The sequence below is a fragment of the Nestor notabilis genome, unplaced genomic scaffold (genome assembly GCF_000696875.1).
Source record: "Nestor notabilis isolate BGI_N333 unplaced genomic scaffold, ASM69687v1 scaffold18262, whole genome shotgun sequence".
In the NCBI taxonomy this organism is placed as follows: Eukaryota; Metazoa; Chordata; class Aves; order Psittaciformes; family Psittacidae; genus Nestor; species Nestor notabilis.
The window spans coordinates 4,774-31,942 of record NW_009918084.1 but is presented as its reverse complement, the minus strand read 5'-3'; the positions used below and the strand labels follow the sequence as shown (position 1 = coordinate 31,942).

Below are 27,169 nucleotides of genomic sequence, written 5' to 3'. Positions count from 1 at the left end.
GGGCTGCGGGCAGCACGCGTGTGCCGGTGCCGGTGGACCCCGGCTCCCCGCCCTCCGCCTTTGAACTTGGGAGCTGCCGGAGGGGTCTCGAACGGCCCTGGGTGGTCACAAAAAAAACCCAAATTCCCTTTGTAATTTCTTCTTTTTGGGGAGGGGTTGGGGGGGGCGGGAATAATTTGGAAGTCTGATAGTGTGTGGGAAATGATTACATCAGTCGGAGGGAGGGCTAGGATTGGTCTACACGGTGTGGTTTGATTCACTACCGCAAAGATTGCGTGTAACCCTTTGAGTGGAGCTCTGGCAGAGTTGTTTCCCTCCCCAGAAACAGTCCCCATAGCAGGGGCTACGTGACAGGTAGGGCACTGCTGCCCGCTGACACCGCCGGCACCCCGGGCGCCCAGCCGCAGGCTACCAAGGGTCGGCGGAGGCAGCGAACAAACTCTCTCTCCAGAGGCAACCTATATTTAAAATGCCATCTTGTTCTTCCGACTGCTGCCTTTTACGTGCCGTTGAGGTAAGATTTTCCGTATCGAATTACCCTCCAGGTTTTTGTTAGATTCCCCTGCTAGGATGCGGAGCGTTTCTAACGTGGAGTTGATTTAAATCTCGGACCTGCACATTCGCCCGGAGAAATAATTTTGAGGCAAGTGCCTCTCGCTTGAGCAGAACAATGCAAAGAGGGAAGCATCTCTATAATTCAGGAGGTGGGGAGAAGGTTCCTGACTTGTTCTCTTATCTCCATTAATATTTAGGATGTGCAGCGTATGCACGTTTGGTTTCAAACTACTTTCAAGCTAGGATCAAAAGAGAAGTTGGGGCAGGGAGAGAAATGCGCGTGGACCGTGCTAGCTAATTGATCCGCCGGCAAACTGCAAGTGGGACTTCCCCGGGTGAAACAATCAAAAGTTAGTGGGGAACAAGAGAGCCATTTTTAATCTTCAGGGTCTCGGCCTGCTCCTCTGTACATGTTCGGAGGCCTCCGACGGGATCGCAAAGACAATTGTGTATGTTTAACTGGATGTAATTTCTCGTGGCCACTGTTGCCCAAGTACTTTCTCGATACTGTTTCACATTTGCTTACCTTACACAGCTCTACACAGAACCTGCTCTCTCACTTTTCTCCCCATGTATGCGGTCCTATTAACCCTGCTGAATCTTTGTCTAGCGCAGGGAGGTGTTGGGAAGGGGGGAGGGGAAGCAGGGCAAGGGGGCATCGAGAGAAAGTGTTATAAAGTGAATCATCCATGTCATTTGTCCTGGCTGCCAAGGTGCTTGGAACCCTCACGCTGAGAGGATGCTTTTCTGCAGTAGCTGTGTGGTTTGCCGATGTTCAGAGCTGTTGATCTGTAAGTGTACCCTTTATGTTGCAGGATGTAAAAGTCTTTAGTGAAGATGGAACAAGCAAAGTGGTCGAGATTCTAGCAGACATGACAGCCAGGGACCTCTGTCAGCTGCTCGTTTACAAAAGTCATTGTGTGGATGATAACAGCTGGACTCTAGTGGAGCATCACCCTCATCTAGGATTAGGTAGGGAATGGTCAAAAGGGGTGGCATGGTTACCTGGGAACATAAAATATGTGTAATTCGTATTAATGTGCTTCCAGCCGGAACATTTTTCTTTCCATTGCTTTTATTTGTACAATTAGCTGAAGTCGCATACGTGCTTTTTGTGTATTATGATTTCATGTGTTACGCGTTTAAGCCATTTTAAGTCCTTCCCTGATTTCCCATCCCCTGTTTTTTTTAATTATAAAAAAGAAAGATAATTGTCTAATCTTCACGCTAGCGCTCTGTTGCTACCTTGCTGTGTCTGAAGCTATTGCAAATAAACAGCTTAGGCAAATTAAGCTTGATCCTTAGAGTACCAGTCCTGTGAAACAGCTCAGCTCATCACCAGCTGGGAGACCTGGGTGAGCAGACTCAGCTTTGCATACCTACAGTAACGCTTATGAAAGCTAGACATGCTGAGCTGGGGGAGGGGGTTGGCTGAACTTGACTTCAGGCAGGGGGAAAAATGGTGGCACCACCCGCAAAAATCCATGGGCAATTTCTGGACCAGCAGTGGCATCTGCTCTCCAGGCAGCGGCTCCTCCACCTGATTGAAATTAAGGTGTCATGGTTACAGTTCCAAGAAGGCAGCCAGAGGAAGAACTGTGGGGAATTAAATAACACTGTGAATTGGTTTAATTACAGTACCTGAAAGGATCTCATGTTATTCAGGCTTGCTTTTCCTGTTATTTTGTGGCACTGATTAGTTGCAGGGTTCTGCTGTGCAGCTTGCAACCGCGTATCGCTCAGATACGCTATCTGTAATTCTGCATAGCATACAATAGCGCTTTAGAAAGTGTAGCGTTTGGGAGTATTAGTCAATATAGTTCACGGGGAATTCTTTTCTAGAAAATAGAGGAAGACAAATCGTAAGCTGCGATGGCCAGCGCTGGAGCTGTGAATGCTGTCTGTAGCTGACAGAGGGGGTTTATGTTTAAAAGCATAAGTCAGAACCACACAAGTAAAAAATGGGAAACAATTTGGTGGAGATGTAATGCCCGAAACCGGTACTGTTAAACACAGATAAATTCACAGCTCTACGGAATGGCGCTCAAAAAAAGAGAAAATCATAGGATATCCCAATTTAATGGCTTTATTGGGTATCTCTCCTAATACAGAAATACCTTACAAAATTAACACGAAAACTCATCTGTATATGTCCGTGATATACTTTCAGGTTTGAGGACATAGGACGAGGTGAAGAATGAAGGTATAAATTACAGAATCTTAATCTCCGCAGCTTAATATGCCACATGCATGCTTCTAAAAACCTTTACAAATTTTCAGTTTTATCAATGCTCATTAAACTACCAGGCTCTCTTTTTTCTATATTCTCTTTCCCATCATTGCTGATTACCAAGGTATTGTGTAAACAGAAGCCTTCTCCTTTGTAACCAACATCCTTCTCCTGCCAGATTCATTCAATGATGCCACAATTCAGTGTTTGTGACATCACAATAGCTTCCATGGTGACTAATTGTGCTGTCAAACTCTGGTGTGTGACATCTCTGAATGAATCGGGCAGGAGGCTGATTAGGAAATCAAAAGCTTCTGTTTACACACAAATAACTTGGTAATTAACAATGATGGGAAAAGAGCAAGATACTTATCAGGCTGCATTTATATACATGGGGACCTGCCTGCCTTGGACCTCTGTTTCACACTGAAGCACAAAGCAGGGCCCTGGCTGTCCCAGAGAAATGGGGTGTGCAGGTTGGGGCTTCAGCAGCCACCAAACTTTGTTCGGTGGGCCATGCAGCAGATCTGTGTGGAAAGTAATGCAGCCTTTGAAGGTATAAAGAGAACAGACAAAATAAAAAGTACTTAAAGCATCAAAAAAGATGTAACCATACAGATTTCACATAGTTGAAAGGACGTGGACCGAAAAGGGAATAAAAGAGTTCATTTAACGGGAGGCAACAACATCCGATTTCTTGAGAGAGATACATATACACTAAATATACTATGCATAGTGTATATATATAGTATGTTTAGTCTATATATAGTATATGACAACATCCCATTTCTTGACGTTGTCACTGTATTCACCGTGACACATATTCAATAAACTTTATAAATACCAGCTTTCATGCATCCAACCGGTTTTGGTTGCAGTTTGAATATTTTGTTACATGTCTGCTTATTTCTAGCTTCTCAGTAGCATAAATGCTTCCCTGGATCCCAGAGACTGTCAGATCAAGGTAGTAATCTCTCTGCACCTTAGGTAAAGTTATTACCAGGTGTCTAGTGTTCCATATTTTTCCCCTCTAGAAATGAGACTGCTAGTGTAAGTATGAAACAATGGCATATAGATACTTAGCAGTGTGGAAAGGAGTACGGTTTAAGAGCAGTGAGAATTCTGTGTTTTCGGAAGACATTATTTCTTACCCAGGTCATCCTTGACGGCTTAATGCTGTAGGCAGTAATCTTGAAGCCCACCTAAAAAGGCGAGTTCTTTCATTAAATTCACTCTCTTTTTTTCCCCCTAGTCCTGCCTGATATTGCTTGCCAAAAGAGCTCAGTTTGCAGAAGCAGTTCATCTTTTTGCTGTTGGGCAGACTGAGGACAAGAGCAAATTTTTGAAGCCAGCTGCATATTTATCATTGTGGTGATCTTCTAGGTCCCAATTTTTAAAGAACCACCTTCACCTAACTGCTTACTTTGCACACACAGTCAAGCATATTCCAAACAACATGTGTGCTTGCAAATAGCTTCAAACAGCAAGTGGACTGCAAAAAGTATTTGTGTTCTCACTGGAGGCAATGCTGTGGCAAGTTACCATCAGACTTGTTTAGATTTGACATGTGGAAATGGTTCCTCCTGCGCTGTACCACTAGTATTTAAAATACTTTGTGGTCAAGATTTAAGCAGTCTGTGATACTTGAATTGGCGCCATCATTTCATTTGCAACTAGGAATACACCTAGCCTGTTCATAAAATGTGGTATTCTTCCTACGTACTACTCCATATTTAACTATCATAATTCAGAATGGGAACTGAGGTATCTCTACTGGACATTAACAGAAATAATAATTATGAAGACAGACTATCACGATAGTATGTGTCTGGACACTGAAAGAATCCCTACCTACAAACCTCGTTTTTCCAGCTCCTGAGTTGACTATACATGATTGTATGGGAAAGAAAAGTGTATGTACAGTTAGAAAAAAGAATTGCTGCATAGTTCTGTAAATAGATTTTCTTGCTTATATGTGCACTGAATTTGATTTGCCTTAACCTGAGCGAATTAAAAGTGGAACACTTAGAGCGCTGGCTAAAATACGAAAACAGGGTGGGCTATGTCACACATCAGTCCACCTGTCATTTGTAGTGATTCTCTAATTGGGAATTTTGGGCCATGCCTGCAAGTTGTTCATGATGGAATCCAGCTCATTTTCTCATCTTGTATCACTTTGTATTTCTGTAGAAGTTTAGATAATAATACAGGGCAGTTTTTTAGGGGAAGGGGGTGGAAAGTCTGTCCTGTTCTTCTGGGAAGCAGGTGAAGTACCTGATTTGAACCCATCAGGTAAACTAAAAGAAGACATTTCTGGTCACTTCGGCAAGCAATACTGCTTGAAGATAGACTGACCTATTTGAACTTAAATAGACTGACATCTGTGCTTCTAGTTTTGTAGCAGGGAGCTCAAAGCAGGGCTGAGGTTGAGTTGCTGGTGTGTCAAGTGACAGTTCATCCCGTTTGTACTAACTGGGTGCAAATCACCAAGGAGTTCCCAAGTGCACAGCCTCTGTGAAGAAGCAGCAAACTGACCAAGACTAGCTTCCTTCTTACGTGCACGTGCTATGAAGTGCTGCACCTTTTCTTCAGGATCGCTTTCACCATCAAAATGAAAATGTAAACCTTAGATCAGCAGGAGCATCACCACAGAATCTCAAAAGGGTCTTGATTTAGTAAAAAAATACATCTAGGTCAGTTGCCTGAATCATCTAAGAAACGGGCACTGGGTATATTTACACAAACTAACAATCAAAATACAAAAAGAAAAACCCAGTCAAATGTCCATCTGTACTGAATTTCCTCAGGAGAGAATGAAGAGGGTCTGGTTTGTCCTTGCCCTTATGTGAGCAATCTTCAGTGCGTTAGGAAAGCGAAGACCACAACTTTGTGTGATGACAGAAGCAGGCAGTATCGGAACACGTGGTCTTACAGGGTTCGTACTGTGATGAAGATTCATACCAACATAATGAAATGTTTTTTGGAGGAAGCATAATTTTAAAACCAGTAAGGCCTTCCACCCCCATAGGCCCGCCATCTTCATCACAGTGTGGAGGAGACTGGAGTTTAACCAGTTGCCTAAAACCATGACAGTAGCAACAGATCAGCAGCAATACCCGAAACATCACCTGTGAAACCCCTAGGTAATGTAGAGGTTTAGGTGATGAATGCTTAGGTGATGCAAAATGTCCTCAATTAACTGCTACCAACGGCAGATTGTCACATATAACAGTCAAAGAACCTACCCCTTTAAAGTGGTTTTATGGCTAATGCAATAAACAGGAGCTCTTTGGGAGCTGCCCGGTATGAAAAATCTTCAATGTTAACCCCTTGAAACACAATCTATAGCAAGGCTGGACATTGCAAATGCAATTTAAATGCTGAAATCGTCCGTGAGCTAGTGGTGACTGACAATGTAAATGCAGGTATAAAAGACAATGGGATCATTCAGAGATAGGTTAAATTTTCAATCAAAGAACTTTCATTAATCTGCAAAGTTGAACAATTCAGGTGATATTCAGGAGCTTGCTACTTTTTGAGATACCAAGGACTGCTTGCTTTCTAGCCTGAAAAACCCAAAATGATACTGGAAGGCAGCCTGGCACTTCTAACTGTGGGAATGCAAGGATGCAGGAACACGAAGTGGCGAAGGGACTCTGCAAACTGCCTTGGCCAGCAAGTCACATGCGTTCTGGATAGGGCTTTGCAAAAGTGATTTTTTGTTTGACCTTGGTTTTTGTTTACTATTACATAAGGGATGAAAGTACTGACTATTCAGGCTTTTGAAAAACACCTAAATATTTTCTCGGAAACTTTTGAAGATTTGCCAAGATAATGAGTTCATTAAGTAGTGCACACTTGGCCCAGTTGCCTTCTTTAGAGTTACTGCTTTCAGTGAATTGGATTTGTTAAGCTATCTGTTCATGCTTTGATGTGCCATTCTTTTGACCAGAGCAGTGGTGGTTATGGGGAGTTACCTTGTAACCAAATCTAGAGCAGAAAATTGCCCTGTCATGTGTACAAAACATTTGTCTCTGTCAGTATTCCTGTAAAGTAGATCCTGTGACCTCTTTCATAATAAACCCCATTGTCTAGCATCTACAATAAAGGCCTGAAGTTCACCTTGAAATGAACTGGTTTTATAGAGTGTAATCAAATAGGACACTGTATTTCTGTGATAGTTCAAGGCCTAACGGTGCCCTTTCCACAACTTTTTTCCCCTTAAATCTGTCCACCTTGCCAGATCCATAGCACATAGCCAGCACCAAAAGACGAGCTTCATTTAAGCTACAGCACACAAAAATATCTTATGTTCTATTCTTTCCTTTCTCAAAGTCTGTGCTTATGAAGCCCTGATGTAGGAAGTCTTTGACGAACACTGCCATGTAACAATAAACTTTGCAATACTTAGGCCCTAGTTCCTTTAAATGCCTCATGGCACTGTGGTTTAAAAGCTATAATATGTTGTGCTAACTTCTTCGAAGGTAATGGAATTACACTGGGTAGTTTTACTCCTTTTCTTTGAAAGTTGGTCTCACTGCTTCTGCTGGTTGGCTGTGTGTTAACATCATGTTCTTTTTCCACAGAGAGGTGCTTGGAAGATCATGAGCTTATAGTTCAAGTTGAGTCCACAATGGGAAGTGAAAGTAAATTTTTGTTCAGGAAGAATTACGCAAAATATGAATTTTTTAAAAATCCCATGGTGAGTCTCGTTACTTCCTTGTTTATACCACAGAGAGAGGGATGGATCACAGTAACATTACTGGGCATGTTCTGTCTTAAACATCTATTTAAAAAAAAATCAACCAACAAACAGAATTCTTTCCAAGGAAATTTTAACCAATGTTTAAGTTCCTTGTACTCTCCTCCCAGCCTAAAAACCTCAAGTTACCAAATATACTTGTTTCAAAATGGCTATTATGTTGGAGAGTGACCGAGACAGGGAAATCTCTGTTGGTTTAAGAAAAACAATCAGAAGTACAATTTACTCATTATCTTCGAAGTTACTTTATTTGAAGGCAAATTGATCCCATAGCGTGCAGGGTCCAAACCTTTTAATTGCTGACAGTAATACTTTAAAGAAATCCCTTCTGGGTAACCCCTAAAGCACTTAAGGAATTTCATGTTTATCATCATGTGTGTTGAGCAGTGTCTCACCTATGGCTTTACTAGTGTTCTCTGCTTTCTTTACTGATGACAGTAACTTGTCCTTTCTATGTCCTTACATATATCCATGTTTGAAAAGTATCGTATGTGATAGCTGTACTTACTCCTGGATTTGTAAGATTCCTTGAATGTTGTAATTTTAAACTGCTTTCAGTGTAACTGCTTATTTGGGGATTATTTTTTCACGTTTTATCTAAACAATTAAGTTGAAACAAGTTGTTGACATGAATTGATGTCAGCTGGTGCAACCCTTCTAGATAGCTGATGAAGGATAATCCAGAGGCAGCTTAGGTGAGAACAGATTTTGGCTCAGTCAGGCATTTGTGGTGCCTGAAGAAAAAAGATAGATGAGGTCACATGAAGATTTATCACTGAAGTTAATGTGGGTGATAAATATATTCCTGTCCTCATAGACACTAATGCACAGTTGCTGCATCCTCGCACTTGCGCTTGCACGTACATTTGTCATCTGCTAGTGCTTGTTTCAGAGGCTGTGCCACAACTTACTGTGTGAAACATTTTTGTACGTGGAGTGTTTGTAATTTTTTACTTGTGTTGATCTTCCCATCTGATAACCTATGAACATCTGAGTGTTGTGCAGAAATTCTGGTATCATAGGAGCTAGCACATAGGCTTCATGCAGTATACTTTAATTAATAACAGAGCATGGAAGTTAAACCCAGAATGCTTGGCATTCAGTCCCAGGCTCCTGCAATCAGAGAATAAATCATTCTTTTGGTGTAAGAATGTGAAGGCTCCCTATCCGTTGCATTAGCTGTTGCCATATGGCACTGTTTCTACTCAAGAGGCTGGTAAATGTTAGCTTCCATAAGTCGTTTTCCAACTTACCTGGCAGAAGGGTGGTTCCTCTTCATCCCTTTATGCCCTAAAACCTGAAATACTGCCTGAAGAGTGATGAATGTTCTAAACTGGAAACCTTTTTGTTGTGATTCATCTTGTTATAATCAGTTATTGTTTTATTTCAGACATTTCTGCATGTCTTCATGCTTCAAATAATGTTTAAAAACTTCAAGAATGACTTCATGTAATTGCTGTATATAGTATATTCGTTGTACTGAATTACATAGGCATTTTAAAACATTGCAAATGAAAAGGGGAACTGGAAGAATAAATCTGAAGTGAAGTCATTGATTTAGCAGTAAGAAAACTGTCTGACCTTTGTCATGCAAAGATTCAGTATGAATGAGATACTGTTCTGGATGCCTGAAATCAAAAAGCTCTGTAGAAGCACCTGTTTGTGTGTTAAACAATACTTGCTTCTGTGTTTGTGGGATGGCAGAAAGGAGGTAGATGTTCACTTTTAGTTTACCCAAATGTAGCACGTGAAGCAGGGTATGCAACACAGAGCCTACTTACTGCACGTGTCATCATTCTCATGAAATAATGTTTATTATTTCATTTCATGGAATGTATGCCGGCCTATCCTTACAAGAAAAAATACTGGGCCCTGTTATGTTACATTGAAAAATAAACATAGAGTGTAGATTTTGCAAAGGGCTCTTCTCTTGACAGATTGAAGAGCTTCAAGCTCTGAGCATAACCTGGCTGTTCAACAACCAAATGAAAGCCACAGTCACACATGAGCTCTTTTTCATAACTGAGGTCTGCAAATAGCACTTCGTTTGGAGCCTTCTGAGGGACTGAGCAGGTTTTAGGGTCACGCAGGTACAGCACTGAGTAAATGTATTTTGGCTAGAAAGAGAGTGCTATCAAAGGCAGAGGTATCCATACCAGAGATCCTGCAGCATCTCTGCCTAAGACTTCTCCTAAGGCATTTGCATCCAGCTTACCCCTGTGAGGGTAGAGAAAACTTGTTATTCCTCCTGTTCTGCATCTTCCATATGGCAAGTGGCATTACAGAGAGTTTGTTCGCCAAACAGCCTTTCTGGATGGAGAGGGAAGCCCAGAAATTTGGTGGCAGAATATGCAATAAGCAAGGAGTCACTGCATATCCAACCTGCAGCACCATTCATCCTGTCCTTTCCTAGAAAGTGAAGGCTGTTAGAGATCCCTGAAAGCCTTCAGCAGAAGTGGAAGTGATGGGAATGCACTTACGAAATGCTGCATATCAGATATTTTAAAAATCCACATTCTGTCTGCATGGGCGTTTGGTGAGCAGAAGGAAGGGAAGAGCTGCACTTGAAAGCCCTAGTATTATTTTCAGTGTCAGGGGATCTCCAAATTGGGTTAAGAGTGATAGTTTAAAAAAATTAGTGACTGGAAGAAAATTCCATGTTTTCTATGTAAGAGTGTTGAAATATAATGTGACTTCCAATTGTCTTCTCTTTTTGTGTCTAGAATTTCTTTCCAGAGCAAATGGTTGCCTGGTGCCAGCAAACAAATGGCAGTATCCCACAGTCACAACTGTTGCAGGTACTGTAAGTTATCCATATGGAAAAAGAAAAGTTTTGGAGCTGGAGGGGAGAGGTTGGGAGGAGGGGAGGGAGAATTCAAAGGTCTGGAGGTAACTGGTTGGAGAAAGACCAGTGTAGTGCATTAGCATGTAGCACTAATGCTGAAAATACCTGACAGAGGTCTTACTCAGTGGCATTGACGTGTAAGTTGTAAAGACAAAATATTCATAGCTGTGTTCAAATATGCTTGTTCCATTAATATCCATGTCACTCTGTGGATACCTGGTTTGGCCACCTAGTGTTGTTCCTAAAACAGCCTCAGCAGATATATTTCTAGGAAAACAGAAGTTCTTTTCTATACTCCACATCACAGCACAGGAGAAAGTGTAAAAATGTGTATGTACATTGGTTTTACTTTTGCTTCTCATGTCCCATGTTTGGGCCTGGTGAGAATTAGCAGTGAGGACCAACTTCCTCATGGTTCAGCCAACTACCTGCTCTTTTATATAGAAAAATAATTCCCGAAGAAGTAAGTCCAAGTCATTAGAGAAATTTGTAGGTAGTATTTGCAAAATAATCCCATTTAAAGCTCCCAAATTAAATTACAGGGGTGTGTGCCTTACGCATATGTGTTGGTAGAGTTGTGTAATGTGCGTGGCAGTAGAACGTGCACTGAGTTTATACACAAGATTTGATGTCGCTGTACAGTTTCTTGCTTGCTCATGAGGACACTGTAGTCTTGGCACAGTTGTTTGGCCTCCAGGGATGGTGCTGAAGGGTGAGCTACCTCTTTGACCAGTAGCTCGTTCACTTAAACCTCTCAGTTTAAGCACTCTGATCTAAAACCTGTAATCTAAACCTTTTTCACTTCAGTTGTCTTCTCAAGTGGGAGACAATCAACTCATGAAGCCAAATCAAAACAGAATCTATTAAAAAGAGTACTATGTTAAGAATATAACACCATGATGCCTGGAAGACAGTACCATTAATAACAGGCAAATTACAAACCAGAAGGCAGAAATAGATAAAGAAAGTATACATAAAAACCCCCTGATTTTAGCTTGATTTCTGTCACTTTGCATGTTTGCAGATTGTACTGATTGTCTTTTGTTGAGCTGGGGAGGACGACTGGGAAAATAGGCTAGGTTTTAATGCAACTAAGGATTCTGACACAGGGCACTGGTTTTTGGTTTTCTTTCCTGTGGTCACTGTCCACCAAATAACACCAAAACAAAACTTTAAAGAATTGCAGAAGCATGTAGGCCAACCAGGTTTATGCATTTCTCTTTCTACTATTGAATTTATGAGTTTGGCATTTAACATACTAAGCAAGCTCTCTATCATTTAAAAATCTGGCTCACTGTAATAAGGGAGCAATCCATCAATTCGCTAACCATAGTTAATACTTCATTCCTTTGATGTATTACAAATCAAATGATTCCATATGTGGTCCCTCTAATTATGTCAAGAACTTAAATACTTCTGGATCTTGAGGTCTGGTATAATTGCTGACACTTATTTGACTGCTCTATGTTTCATTTTGAGTTAAATATTCTGTTGTCTGTCACACCTCTTGGGTCAGGTGCATGTGATATATAAGACTTTAACGTGGGAAATCCTGTAATAGGCTGTTCCCATTCTAAAACTTCAGGATAAATTTGCAGATTTTGGCCAATGTTTCCAAGTCAGACTAGTTGCCAGAATTGTTGTGACAAGATATTATTTTAGGAATTAATAAGTGTACTTTGTGTCCCTTCAGGCCAAGTGCAAGAAGAATAGGGGTAAAGAGAAATGGTTAGCCTTTTGCAGATTTAAGTATTGACACAGAGAACAGGAAGATGTCAGTAGCAGGAGGAGTTAGGTAGATGCAACAGGAGGAGCAGGAATATCCATTCTGGTTGTAAATCAGTTTAAACATCTAGGTCAGTTTAAGCATAATGTGCCCCAAGTCAGCAAAGTGATTTGCCATTTGCTTCTCTGTTCTGCAAATACAGTGACAGTTTTATGATCCACCCATAGGACACAAGCCTCATTTACATTTTCCTCTCCAACAGAACTTTTTAAACTCCAGTAGCTGCCCTGAAATTCAAGGTTTCTTGCATGTGAAAGAGCTGGGTAGGAAATCATGGAAGAAATTGTATGTGTGTTTGAGGAGATCAGGACTTTATTGTTCTACAAAAGGAACTTCAAAGGTAAGATTAAAAAAGAAGTTGCACAGTACTGGCATGTGAAAGCATTTTCCACTTTTACAGTGGGTATTTTTTGCTGGTTTTTAAATATCTGCACACAGTGTTCCCTTTTTTTATTGCATAGACAAGGATAAGCAAGTCATGATCAAATGACAATCAAGCCCTGGGCTCTCAATGCATGAAAATAGCTATACAGCATTATTACATAATAAAACCAGACTAGCCAGGCAGCATCATTGTGGCTACTGAAGTCATGCTAACAAAGTTAGCAAGAGAAATCATGCTCTCCAAGCACATGAATTTAATTTAAATGGTGCCTTAAAACAGTATTTTATATTATCTAACTTTCAGATTTCTCTGGAGCAATAGGCTATGCCATTTTTGTTATGATGCGTTCAGATAAGTATTTTGTCAGCTTCTGGTATAAAGCACCTTCTGCTAGTAGGCTGATGTTTAAAAGGTGACATGCTACGTCCACTTCAGGCGGCCTGAGGGAGGAGCACAGTGTTCATACACTGCCCTCTGTTGGAGCTTAGTCTTGAGAGTCTGCAAAGCTTGTAGTAGCAAGATCTTCCAAAATCTTACACTTACCTATGATAAAACACGTTATTTCCCCAGGAGCCAAGACACTTGCAATTACTGGCTGACCTAGAAGACAGCAATATCTTCTCGTTGATAGCAGGCAAGAAGTTGTACAATGCACCTGCAGAGTTTGGATTTTGTATAAAGGTAATTCTTCTCATTAAGTTCTTCCAAAGTTCAAGATGGTGTTGGTAGCTTGGAGTCCTCCCAACCCCCAGCTAAATGGGATTTGTATGTAGAACTCTGCAAGCATTTCTGTCATGAGGACTTGATCTTTAACGTCTTTCATTTGGCAGGCATGTCCTGTGAATCTTGCCATCATTTTATGTGACACTTTTAACACTCTGTCTGGTGCTCCTTTGGCTTGGGAAATTTTCAGTGCAAGATCAGCTCAGTGCTGAAGCATGGTGTGCCTGTGAGGTGGCCTTGGTTCACCCCACAGAAAAAATCCCTTTTTTTTTTTCTCCCCAAGTACTCTAATTGAATAGAAAAGTTTCTCTGGCCAGCAAGCACCAAAACTTAGCAACAAAGGACTAAGCTCTGATCTGGTGTAATTGTACCATTATTGTGGGCCAAAGGTTTGTCTTTATTTAAAGAAGATGAATGGAGAATGGAAATACGAATAAGCAGTTGCCTTTGAGGATTTTAAAAACTGTTAAAAACTGTTGTGCTGATGGATAGGTTTGGAAAGTATTTCAAAGCTCTGTGTAATTTTCTGAGAAGAAAATAAGGCTGGGAGCTGGTTTTATTGACAGCAGCGAGTGAAATAGTCTGCTTCCTAGCAGCCGTTCCAGAGCTAGACAACATGGGTTTGCCTCAGAGAGCAGAGACTGGCTGTGGATCAGATCCTGAGCTGGTGGAAGCAGACTTTCAGCTACAGAAACTTTGGTTCTTCATCTCAAAATGGGGACTCATAAAGCTTACCACAGTTCTAAATAAACAAAAAAACAACCAACAAATGCCTTGGTTCTGGTTCTAACATGGCATGAGAACCTTGTTCTGATAAACTGCCAGGCTGCAGCGTATTGCAAAGCAGGCACTAAGATAAGACATTTATCTTACTGCACCCAGCTGAGAAAGTGATTTCTTTCAAAGCATGCTCAGCCTTCCCTGAGCTTTAATTCAGGGTGATGTGAGCTTTCTCTGGCCAGTTCTTAGACTAATACTGTACCTGCCCTTACTCTGCAGTTAGCTGGCAGTGGTGTTGGTTTTCTGCTCAGTGTAGCTGACTTCCCTGTAATGCTTTATAGCCCAACAGAGTGAGAAATGAAACTAAGGAGCTGCGGTTGTTGTGTGCTGAAGATGAGCAAAGCAGAACGTGCTGGATGACTGCCTTTCGACTCCTCAAGGTACCTAATCTCTTTTACGTGAATAGACCTACACCTAGAGCTAAGTTGCATTCATTATTTTGTTCACGAGGAGGTATCTGTATGTTCTTAAACATCGTCTGCCTCCAGAATGAGCAAGAGCAAAATGCCAGGTAGACCTGTCCCTCGTAAGCTTAGCTCAGAACTGAGCTCAACTCCTTCCATATATGAATCAAATATAATTTTAGTTTTGGAGCCACATTTATGATACATGAATCAAAAAAACAGCTTAACAAGGTATTTGCAAGTTTACATGAAGCTAAAGAAAATGTTTTGATGATGGTAAGTGGTTATTTTAACTAGAACAGAGCGCTGTCTAGAGCTTTTGCAATCTTCTCATTTTTCTGAAGGTTCTATTTAAAAAGTAACAAAAATAAGCAACGCTGTCTCTAGGCGAAAGTTATTCATATCTGAGAGGAAACAATGAGATTTCTTGATAATATGGTAGGAAGCTTCACAGATTTTTTGAAACAAAATCAGTGTGGAAGGAACTGAGAAGGTTGAAATGTGCAGAAGTTTTACGTTCGTTTGATTTTAAATCTTTCCCCAAAGATGCTGTCTTGAAAACCACTGTGTTCTTCTCTGTACCTTACTACATCATCCCTCCTATTAAAGGGAATGTATAAATACATAAAAATATAATACATATGTACAGATATTGTTACCCATGAAAATCTCGCCTCTCTTCTGCAGAGTTACCCAACTCTAATATTCTGTGTCAAAGTGTATCATACAAAATGTGACAAAAAATAGAGGCATGCACAGGTGGTACTGTAGTACCTGATGCTGTATACATGTCCACCAAAATAGGATGGAGAACCTTCAGCTTAGTCAGCTTTGGCGCTCTGGGTAGCAAACAGATAATTTCAGATTTGGAAATGAGGTCATGGCTACTGCCTGCAGCCTCTTGAGGTCAGTGTTTATTCTTCCCCTCCCTTTCAAAATAGTTTATCTCATTTGTTTATCCTCAAAACATAGCAGATGTTTGCTACAATTACCTCTTCCTCTCCCCATGCAAACTCATCCATCATGCAAAACCCTGTGAGCATAGGGAAAGCAAATCAGACACCTAGACATGTGGGTATGAAAACACAGTGGCCTTTTCTCCATCTGCATGAAGTGGTCACCTTCCAAACCAGACCATATTTCTTTGAATGCTCTTCAAATATTACCTTATTTATTAACTGTAAGAGATTCTGTGTTGCAGAAATTAAGTTGTTACAAAAGCACATGCACTAGCCATAGTATGGGCCAGGCTGCAAGAAGCAATCCCAGTTACAAGATGCATCTTTGATTTCTGTGGAGCTGATACCTCTGTTGGCTATCATAATCCACTCTCCAGTTACTTGACTTGACTCGACTCATGTTTAATACACGCTAACAATTAGCATAAGAGTTTCAGTCCCAGTGCTTCTCAGCTGTCCTTTGCTTTTCCTACTTACGCATAATTTTGCGTGTGGGGAAAGTGCTCAAACAGCGTATCAGAAAACTGTAGTGAATTGTATGTTGAAGATACCTCTCAAGAATACACTGGTCAAGGCACTGATATTCCTGAATGGCAAGGAAAAACTTCCATAGTGTACAGCATTAACTATTCTTATCAAATATGTAGACATGCATCTTGCTGTGACTGTTAAGAAGGATCTTCTCTCTCGTACAGGGTAGTGTATGGCAGTAATTTCTGTATATAGAACATTCACCCTGAGGCAGTTAACATTTGGGGGAAAAAGTTTGTTTTTAAGGAGCACTGAAAGATGATTAAAGGTGTATAGTCAGGGAGAATTAAGGCTGTGCCCCAAGGCTGTGGCTGTGACCCTCCTTTTTATATACCTACTGATTTAGCTTTCTGTAGTCATATATTACCATGTTTATAAAATTATTTATACCGTTTCAGTTAGAACATTCAGTAAGTAATGTTGCTATACTTCAGCACTGTGCCTCTAGGGAAGGCACTGAGTAGGTGTTTTCCTACCGTGCTAGTTACTAGTGTTGCTAAAATTTATCATGTTCAACGAGGAGCATGACTGGAATTCAGTCACCTTATTTTTATAAGGATGAAAAAAGTACCACAAGTGTTATTTCCTGATGAAATTTATTAACAGAGCTAGTGAATTAGAAAGGTTCTTACTTTTTATCATTATGAAAACCGAGTTTGAACGTCTTACACAGAAATTGTTTTAAGTTCACAATACTAGAGGGTAAAAAGAGGGGATAGTTAATATGCATGTTCTGACCTCAAGTGAAAGCTTGTATTCTACAAGGAAAACATGGCGATAGCGGAGAGTGGCAGAAATTACCTGTGTATTTCACTCAGGCTTGTAAAAGCACTGTCTTTTAAATAAAACTCATGCATATTTACTGCTCCGTTGCCACCTACCAATCACTGGTACTCAACGCAAATTGCTTTGGGACAGCTTCTGATCATGAAAGTAATAAACTGGTGGCACCTTGTTCCAGTGTAAGTGGTGTTATGAAATACCACATTTTTTTTCTTAGGGTATATATTTGAATACTAATGTCCTTGCATTTCTGTTGGCAGTATGGAATGCTACTGTATCAGAATTACAGAATTCCCCAGCAGAGAAAAGCCATGCTTCCACACTTTTCCACTCCAGTAGTAAGTAATGAACTTTATGTCATTAATGTATGATATTGGAAAAGATACATTTGCTTTTGCATTTTAAAAGTGGAAAATTTTATGCTAAGAAATGTAAATTCAGCATTGTGTAGCAAATCAATGTAAAGTTCACGTTTCGCGTGAGTACAGTTTATGTGGTTGGCTCTCCATTATCTTAGGCTTACATGATCCACATGATTGAAAAATCTTGGATACGTCAGGCACTTTGAGATGTACAGTACAGAGACATCTGGCTGTCTGCAGAAGCCAGCTTAGGTCTGGCAAAACTAACACGTAAATTTCCTAAAGTATGTTGGGCCAAGAGCTGACTTGTTAGCTATCTAAAAGTGAAGATCCTGTATTTGGATCCCAACTGGCCCTGAAAATAACTGGAGTATGGTAACAGGGCAAGTGGGCAACTTGAGCAATGCAGATTTTATTCTCAGCCTTTGAATCCTCTCCCTCCCCTACGGCCTAAAGAGAAAAACCATCTATTTTTGTCTCTGCAATCTTTTGGAAGGGATTAAAAAATGAGATGTATTTTCTGTGCTGTTGAAGGGTAACTTTGGACAGTCTTCTGAAACCAAAACATTTTGAAATGAAACTCTCAAGCTGGTTTTTTTTTTCCCTGTTTTTTGAAACAAGTGAAAATTCCTTTTCAGAGAAGTGTTTCTGAAAACTCACTAGTAGCAATGGATTTTTCGGGGCAAATAGGAAGAGTTATCCTGCTGAAGCACAGAGTGCTGCCTTGGAAGAAGGACATGCTTGGAGGGTAGCTATCTTCTCTTCTTTTCTATTTTTGTAATTAGTAAGTGTCTGTTGAGAGCCAAAACTCAGAGTGTGCTATGATGTTAGTGCAGTGCTGGTCACAGTATAGCTTAGCTCCGACCTGAAGCAATCACACTGCAAGCATGCAGATCTGAAAGTCAATATCCATCTTTAGCAAAACTGTCACATTCACAACAACCTTCTACCACTGCTTCTCTGTCCCCCTAGTGTCCAGAGGAAAGTTGAGGGGGAAAGCAGACCCACCAGAACTTTACTGCCAGTTTGCAAAACCAGTCTCTGAGGAGGAATATGTCAAATTAAATGCTTCCCCACATGGAAGAGGCTGGGGCTCTGACTAATGGCTTGCTCCCAGTAAGTTTAATTGCAGAATATACAAGAGGCAGGACCTCTTGCAATGAAAACTGATGTAACTTGTTTATAGTGTCTTGTGGACAGACAGCTGCAGTACAAGTTTTCCCACATGCTCGTCTCTTAGGGAATAGGAGTCATTACTGAAGCATTAGCTGGTGCTTTATGTACGGGAGGGAAATACTGCTTGATTTACTGAGTGCCTGGTGTTTTGCCTGAGCAGAAACATACCAGAATTTTCTTTTTTCTGTCTCTTTTTGTTTTTCTCCTTTTTCTTTTTTTTTTTCCTTTTTGTATTTTTAGATACTGAGCTTTCATCATTAACATCTGGCTTGTGTTTTAAGCCAACTGAAATGAGCTGCTGCTTGTAGATTAGCCCCCTTCAAAGTTGCATTTCTTTTTTTCATCCTTGCATTAAACTTGCCCAGCCCCCAGTTTCCTGTAAATTAAATCTGTATTGCATGTGCACTAATTCTCTTCTGTTGAGGCTTTAGTGTGGATTTAATGGTAATTCATTTTCTCTGTAGAAACGTAGCACAAGAATGAACATCTTGGGTAGCCAAAGTCCACTCCATCCTTCCACACTGAGTACAGGTAAATTCTGCTGGTTTGTAAGCATAGTATCAGAGGCTTCTGTGGGTAAATAAAAGTTACATTTCATATAGAGACACATCGAGTGCAGTCATGTAGTATTAATACCTCAGTGTCAAATACAGTGTTTATCAGTAGCTTCTGTGTCATTAACAGTAGGAGGAACTTGTTTTCCTTTGAAGGTGCGTTCAAGCTTTTCTTCAATATTAATCTTTTGAAACTCAGATTATATAAAAAATGCAGATTCCATGAATATTTCCATTTAAAACAATCTGGAAGTCAATCCTTTGGTTTAGTCAAGGAAGGTCAATGTGTGATCTGTTAATCTTTTAAGAGTAAGAATGAGCCTTCAAAATGGCATTCATTCCATAAGAACTCAGTAATGTAAAATTGACACCTGTGATTTCTGAGCATCTCTTTGAGAGTGTAAGTTTCTTAAAATAACACGAAATTGCGTGTTAATATCTTGGACAGTTTAGAGGAAACAGTTATACACTGTTTCTAGTCTCTGTTTCTATCAGAACAGAATTTAAAAATACCATTTGAAAAACAATAAAACAAAACCCATCAAAATATTGGGGGGTAACTCCCCCCTTGAAAGCACAAGCTAAAGTGCTTTTCATTATTTGAGAGATAAAGAGACTTGGGTTTAACGTGTTAACTTACACATTGTATTCTAAGAATTGTTTGGTCCCAACGTTTTCAAGAAGCTATGAAAAGGCAATAATATTGTAAGAGATTTCTCTTGCTAACCTAATCGTATATCTGCAAATCACTAAATACTTGGAGATAATGCCTGTCTACTTGATACATTAAGTAGATGCAACAGCTGGTGCATTTTTTTTGTACTGATTGATTTTTTTATATAGAATGATGAAAGACATTTTACATGATGTAACAAAACTATACCCACTTTTAAAATGTTTAAATAATCAGTGTGTGGAAAAAAACGTTGCAGGTTGCTGTTTTTAATCATCCTCTCATTCCCTCTTTTCCCTCTCACCTCCAGTTATTCATAGGACACAGCACTGGTTTCACGGCAGAATCTCTAGAGAAGAATCTCACAGGATTATTAAGCAGCAAGGGCTTGTAGATGGGTAGGTATTCCTGTTGCTTAGTATTTATGATCTGATGCTAGGCATTCTAGACAAGAGCACAGCTTCTTCTGTAAGGGTTTAACAGGTTTGTGAACACTTCTGAGTAACCCGGTTCATTATAACCTGCCTGGCTTTCAAAAAGTCAGAGTATGTGTTTGTAGGAGTAAGTTCTAACTCTTAACTTGAAAAATAAAATATTAAAGATACACTTAAACTTTTTTATTTTTTCCAACATAAGCAATCAAGTTTTCAATAAAGTTAGAATTGGAAAGTAATTTATTTCTGTAATCTGCATTGAGGACCTATTTTTCAGGCACAGCTGTACCTAGCTATTTGCCCCTAAATTTATGATCAGCCATTTCTGCTCTTTTGCATTAATCAGAGCAGTTAATGATGATTTCTCACTATTTATTTCTGTTCTAGAGCAAAGAAATGAAAGTACCTGTTCCAGCACTCTCTAAAATGTCTGTAATTGAGATTTCAGTATCTTCTGAGCATGTTTCCCTTACTTACACATAGTTATGGTTATTGAAGGGAAGTTGCTTAAACTGCCATTCTTAATTTGTAGGATGGGAAGAGCATGGTTGCCTTCAGTTCACTAATCTCAGTGCTGTCAGGGTTAAGGTAGAAATTTCAATGTTGGCTTCCCAGGAGACACTTAAGTTCAACCCTTCAGCATTTTTTGATTCAGGAGCATCACTAATCTTTGTGAAGAATGACATACACTGGAGAAATAGAACTTGCCAGTGCATGTACATATTTGTCAAGCAGTGGTTTTTAATTGTTTTGGGGGTTTTGCTGGGTTAAGGCTACTGGGTTTTTGGCTTAGCCGGTCAGAGAAGAAAGGCTAAGAACACAAAGGAGCAGTGCTGACTTGTTGGGTTTCTGGTTCTCTCTCACACTGCAGATCTTCTTTACAATCTTGGGCTCATTTTGACTTGTTGCCTTAGGAATTTAGTGGCCTGTCTTTCTTGGGGTTTTTGTAAGTAGGCTAATGCCTCTGAGTGGTGTAAGACAGCTTACTCACTGTGGAATGTGAAGACTGGTTAGTTTGGCTGTAGCGAGGTCAGTGGCAAAAAGAACCATATTACCTGTGTGCTCTGAGATCTAAGGATCATGGTTTACAGGACAGAAGAATCTTACCTGTGTTTTCGTGTTCTGTGTGTCCTTGAACAAAGGAGGTAGAAAGTTAACAGTCTTCTGATGGCTCATGTAAGATGTTCTGCAATGTATGTAGGCAGCTGATAGTGCTACCACTTGACTGTCTCTGGAAACTGGTGTTGAGGATGCATCTATCTTAGGAGTCACTGTTTATGTGGACAGTCTTTTGCTTGCCAGAGGTTGAGTAAACACTAGCAGGATCAGTTGTGCTGAGCTTTTTTTTGTGCCACCAGCTTCTGATACCATGCGTTATGAAATAGCTAGATGAAAGATAACTTAGAGATACTTGCATGAATGCTGTAACCACAGGGCAGGTAAGATCCATCTCCCTGAGATGGATCCTAATTTGTAAAGTCTTTGGTCCCTTTTCCACACATCTGGTCTTGCTAGGATTAAAAAGGAATGTTCAAATACCATGCATGGTTTCCGGTGGTGGCAAGACATGCCTGTCTCTGAGTATTGGAGTGGCCCTGGTTATGATGGTGCATTTTTGTGGTATTGACATTTCTCAATCAGTTCTGAGGAGCTGGAGGAAGTTCTTTTGGGTTCATAAGACTACTAGCAGTTCTTGCAACTCAGCTTTGGAAGAGTGTGTTCCTGGCTTAGTGGTTAGCAATTAAGAGGGCTTGAGGCCTGCCCCAGTACTGGTGCTTGGCAGTCTCACAAATCCACTAGTGATTAGCACTCTAAGCCTTATGCCAAAGGTATATTCTTATTTCTTCTGGCATGGAAAGGTTCTCCTTCCTTAGTTCATAAATGGCAAGGGGAGGAAAGATTCTTTTACTGCATTGTTCTTCTCTTCCAAGTATTTATTTGAGTTAGGACTTCAATTTTGTGGGTCAACTTAAAAGTGACAGTTACATAGGGTATGATGTTGCTAGCTATACTCCTAAAGTGTATTATTTTCCAATGATGCTGAGGGAAAAATACTGTTGAGTGTTTTAGAGGAAAAATCTCTAAACACCACATCTTGATAATGTGGGTGCTAGTTAACTGGTAAGTTGTTTTAAGAAAGTATTGAGCTGTTCCTGTGCAATTGCAGTCATTTAACTTAAACTAATTTTGCTAACACTGGATTTCTGTAAACTGTTGCAAGATGACATTTCTGCAGAAATCCAGATTTGCTTTGGAGTTAAATGAAAACACTTCATGAGAGTACATATCAGTAATGGAAAGCTCAGTTTGAGAGACCCTTTTAAAAAGCCTCATACTTACATTCAAAGGGGAAGAAAAACTGTCATGTGTCTTTCACTTCTTTTCTTCATCTGTTAGTTTGCATAGCCATGGTATAAAAATTAAAAGCAAATTGCCCATTATGGAATCACTAAAGAAGAGTTAGGCAACAGCACAATATGACATAGTAGTTTTGATTATTTATGAAGAAATGGATTGTGGTATTCAGCATGTACTTTAAAATGTTCTCTCCTAGACTATTTCTTCTCCGGGACAGCCAAAGCAATCCAAAGGCATTTGTACTTACACTGTGCCATCATCAAAAAATAAAGCATTTTCAAATCTTGCCGGTAAGTAGATTATTTTTGATACTGATCACAAAAAAAAAAAAAAAAAAGAAATCTAAAATCTTGAAGCTTTGCCAACATCTGAAGAGACCTCTTATTAATTACTGATGGAATTAACTGGGATGTTTCCATTAGCAAGTATATTAGCATGTATTCTTTAGAATTGTCAAATGTCTGATTAAAATTCTTCGTTAACATTGCCTGGAAAACTAGCGTAAGTCACTGAGGTATAGAAGTAACGCACAGAACTTGTTCTCTGTGACTGGCAGCAACATCAGCGGCAGTTGTCTCTGTCACTTAGTCAAACGTCGAATAACTCAGGAAACTTTAAAAAGTTGTATTCTGGAGGTTATCCAATAACATTGAGCTTAAAAATAGCATTACACTGAGATGTCAAGAACCCATGTGATTTTTTGTCTTGATCAGGAGCAGCATAAGAAGTTTAAGATCATGTAACCTCTTTATTGGCCCAGACCCTCTTCCCTTGCTTTGCCTGCCAATTTTAAAAACTGCTAACAAATACTTTGGGAGTATTTTTGTTTATGTAGTGAAGAACAGTGCTGTCTCTATGACTTTCAGTTACTCTGCCCACAAGCTTTCACTTTCATAAACAAAACATTTCAAGTTGAGTTAACGTGTGTTCTTTTCTAGTGCTGCGCCTGGTTTCTCAAAGATCTCTGGGCGCGAGGTTGTTGGACAGTGCCCATCATTTATCTTACATCACGTGCTTGCACTCTTTATGTTTTGCCATGCTTGCATGTCTTCAAGTGCAGTCTAACTTGAAAAGGATGTTTTGTTTCCCCAGTGTGAAGATGATGGACAGATATTTTTCAGCCTGGATGATGGGAACACCAAATTCAGTGATCTAATCCAGCTTGTTGAATTCTATCAACTAAACAAAGGAGTCTTGCCCTGCAAACTCAAACACCACTGCATTCGAGTGGCCTTATGACCTCAAATCTGACTCTCACTGAAGACTGGATTTGCTAGAAGAGTAATTGTAAGAGAACGTTGACACTGGGGAATTGGCAGATTTGTAAGTTGGTAAAAATAAATAAAAATATTATGCACCTTGGGACTCTGAAAGGGATGGATTCGACAGGTGCCAACAGACCAAGATTGCTGGTTTGTCTAACACCTAAGAGTGATTGCTGCTGAGTGTCCCAGCATCCCAAAAACGGGGGGAGGGTATGTAAAACAATGAGTAAATTTGAAACAGAACTGGAAACTATTCTGGCTGGGCCACTTAACAGGAACAAGTGTGAAGAGAAATCTTTGAAAGAACTCTTGCCCTGGAATAATCTTGACAATTAAGACTAGTGTGTTTACTTTTTGTATTGATCACTTTTTTTGCACTCCTACTTTGTTTCGGATATTGTATGCAGCCTATATTAGGAGCTGATGTGGCTTTTAAAATTCATGCAGGAGTTGGGTATTAATCTGCACCCTAAAATGTATGGAATGCTTCAGCCTAAAAGAATCTAGAAGAAAATCAAGAAGTGTGTGTGTGTGCGCGCGCGTGTGTGTCTCAAAACTTCTCTGGAGACCTGAGGTTCGATGATCTGCAGATGTCTTTGAAGAAGCAATGAGGATACAATTCTAAAAGAACATACCACCATATACGTACTCTTAAAACTGTTGACTTGTAGCATTATGGCTGTAGTATGTTGATGGCATATTAGTGGCATCCAGTCATGCAAAGACTGTATTAGATTCTATGCACAAATTTTTATTATTGAAGTGGTGGTTTGTTTTTTACAGCCTTTTGACTGTTTTCCTGAGGAAACTTACTGTTACTAAATAGAATAGGACTGAACGACTACACTTGTATTTGAAGCCACCATTTTTTTGTGAGAAGATTCTTCTGCGGGTAGTCTTAGTATGACAAAATAAAAAGAAAAAAAAAACCAACAAAAAAAATGAAAACAGTGTTTTTAGCTTTATAGCTCCTTGAATTTTCAGACTGTTTCAAAGAGCTCTTTCCATTATAGTAAAGCTACAGTGACACAAAGCTCTCCTGGGGAATAGGGCATAAAAAGAACTGTACCCCTTCTGCTTTCTGTAGGGCCGTGAAAGTTTACATGGTGGGAAAGAACATACTGGGAATGGAAACATATTTGACTGTAAACTAGCTGCTGGCAGTATCATCCATTGAGGTAACTGGTGATCTCTGTATCATACACGCTAAGGCACGCTAGTACCTATGGCAGACAAGCATGTATCCTGCTCTGGTGCTGGTTTGTCATCAGAACTACTTTATTGTTAATGTTTAAATCAGTTATTTAATGTTTACACAATAACACTTTCTGATGATAAATCAGTATTAGACGCCTTGATCTCCGATTGCAAATACCATTCTTTCAGCAATGTGGCTGGTGCAAGAACTGTTACTGAATTAACTTCCCAGTACTTTACATGCAGTTAGCCATGGCAAGAAGTACTCCACCCTGGGAACCTGCAGAGTGCAGTGCAGAACGGAGCATTCTTGAGATGGGAAATGATTTACGCAGGCTAGTTCATCCTTACTAATATTTGCCACTGGGTTTGAAATCCTAGCCATCTGAAAGGGTAAAGAAGTAAAACCAATCCTACATCTTTAGGTCTTCATGTAGTGTTGAGAATAGCTTAAGACAAACCATAACCTGCCTGAGTCGTCCATATCAGCTTATAACTATGTCAATGGTATAGAAACACTGTATTTTAGTTTACAGAACACATTTAGTATTTTTTTCCATCTTATGTCTAGATACTAAAAATGAAGAAACTTGATTTTGTTTTTAGTAGAAACCTTTTTTCGGTTTTGTTTTTGTTTTGTTTTGTTTTGTTTTTAATTGTACATAGTGAAATGAGTGTTCCTGCTTTCTAGACAATGTATTTTAAAACCTTGAAATTAAGCTAACTTAAGTCTGACTTCACTTTGCATGCTTCTATTTGGCCCCTATTAGGAGAAAAAAGATACTTGTATTGACTACATTACCAGTTTAATAAGACCATTTATGCTGTAGTTTTAAGTTTTTCTGTTTACATAGCTTAGTGACAACCATGCATTTTTCCCAGTAGGCGGATAGTATTTGCAGTGTTTCATATTTATAAACAAAAAAAACCTTGCATCTTATTTAAATTGAGAATAAAAGTTTGACTATGAATCATGATTTTTGTATGTAGATGGTTGACTTAGTATTTTGTACTTTTCCCAGCTAAAGTGAGCTGTTTTGAGAAAGTGACCACCTTCAAAGTGGCAACAATCTTACTTAAGCAGATCACTGCTTTGTCTTCTTTCTGCTGGAAAACAGTCAATGCCACCTTAGTTTTCCAACAGATTCAGCTGGCTGCCAGCTCAGAATACCAAGGACTGAAGGACATTTGACTCTTATTTTTGTATTTAAATGACATGAATGTAAAGGGGATGCTCAGGGTTGTTTTGGAGCCTGTTGAATTTTTATCTTTTTGCCTGTGATTTTATTTTCTAAATAAATACTTCATGTAGCAATCTTGAATATGTTGAGAAGGAAAATGCCAAACCATTTTGGTAATGGGGTTCCTAGTTAAGTTATGTTACGATAGGTGTTAAAGTACAAAAACTTTTTATTTGTTAATTAATCTTGAAGAAACACGTGCCTCAGTTTAGATGTTTTGTCTTATCTTTTCTGCACTAAATACCTGACAGTTTGACCAATCAATGCACCTTTCCAGTGGCAAGACTTGCTTATCGTAAATTATATTGTCACAATGCAAGATTTAGTGACTGTAAAATGGAATAAAGTTTAAAGTTTCAGGGAATGCAAAAGGTATTAACTTAAGAGACAAAACCTTTATTCAATATGCTTTGCTTCATACTGTAAATAGCTTTTTGGCTTGTGAACCTAATTGTAATCTTTCAGGTATTTTTGTACAAATAAGGGACTGATATTCTGTTTCTTGTAATTAGAAATAAACGTTAATACAATGCTATTCATTTTATATTGGAATGAATGTCGTCTTTTGATTATATCTGTACATGATGTACCTCTTGCCTTAATTCTGGGTTATTCGGGGTGGGTTATATTAAACAGCCTTTAAGAAGATTTAAGAGGAAAACAGAATCCCCAAGATATCTTTATTCTGGCTGTTCTGTCTTATGATTCCTATAAGGATAGACTGTCCTTTATTGAAAGAAGAACTTGATCACTCCTTTTGTTTGAGGAAAATTACTGGGGGTATTCTGTTATGATATTCACAGTATTCATTCATGAAGGTTGCTAGTGTCAAATCAGGAAATACACCATGTGCATCTTTTAGGACATAAAACAAAGCTGTAACTCACTGAAAATATACACTCTGCATAAAGTACCTTATTGGCCTGATAGCTATTGGGTCAGAAAACTTACCGATAGTACTTTGAGAAAGCAATTATTTACCCCCATAACCCTTGTATTCAAGTGGTTCATCAGCATTTGGCTGGAAAAGCACATCTGCATAAAATACGTTTTTGCTTACAAAAGCTATTTGGGGAGGGGGAGGGGGAGACTGGTGGTTCTTCTAGCAGATAGAATAATAGAAGGCTGGAAATGTTTCACTTCTTTATTGGACAAAATCCTTTCCT

At 39.5% G+C, this 27,169-nt stretch overlaps 1 protein-coding gene across 1 annotated transcript; it reads left to right on the top strand.

Annotated features, from left to right (window-relative positions):
- The first annotated feature begins 275 nt into the window (after nucleotides 1-275).
- Nucleotides 276-24,169, top strand: LOC104401835 (growth factor receptor-bound protein 10-like). The gene is given in 14 exon segments (XM_010009539.1): nucleotides 276-514; nucleotides 1,371-1,527; nucleotides 7,372-7,487; nucleotides 10,271-10,345; nucleotides 12,381-12,518; nucleotides 13,134-13,244; nucleotides 14,348-14,446; nucleotides 17,004-17,081; nucleotides 17,744-17,801; nucleotides 17,804-17,853; nucleotides 18,746-18,812; nucleotides 19,819-19,906; nucleotides 22,497-22,590; nucleotides 23,393-24,169. Coding segments are annotated over 14 exon segments (1,323 nt in total). The 5' UTR covers nucleotides 276-469; the 3' UTR covers nucleotides 23,540-24,169.
- The last annotated feature ends 3,000 nt before the right edge of the window (nucleotides 24,170-27,169 follow it).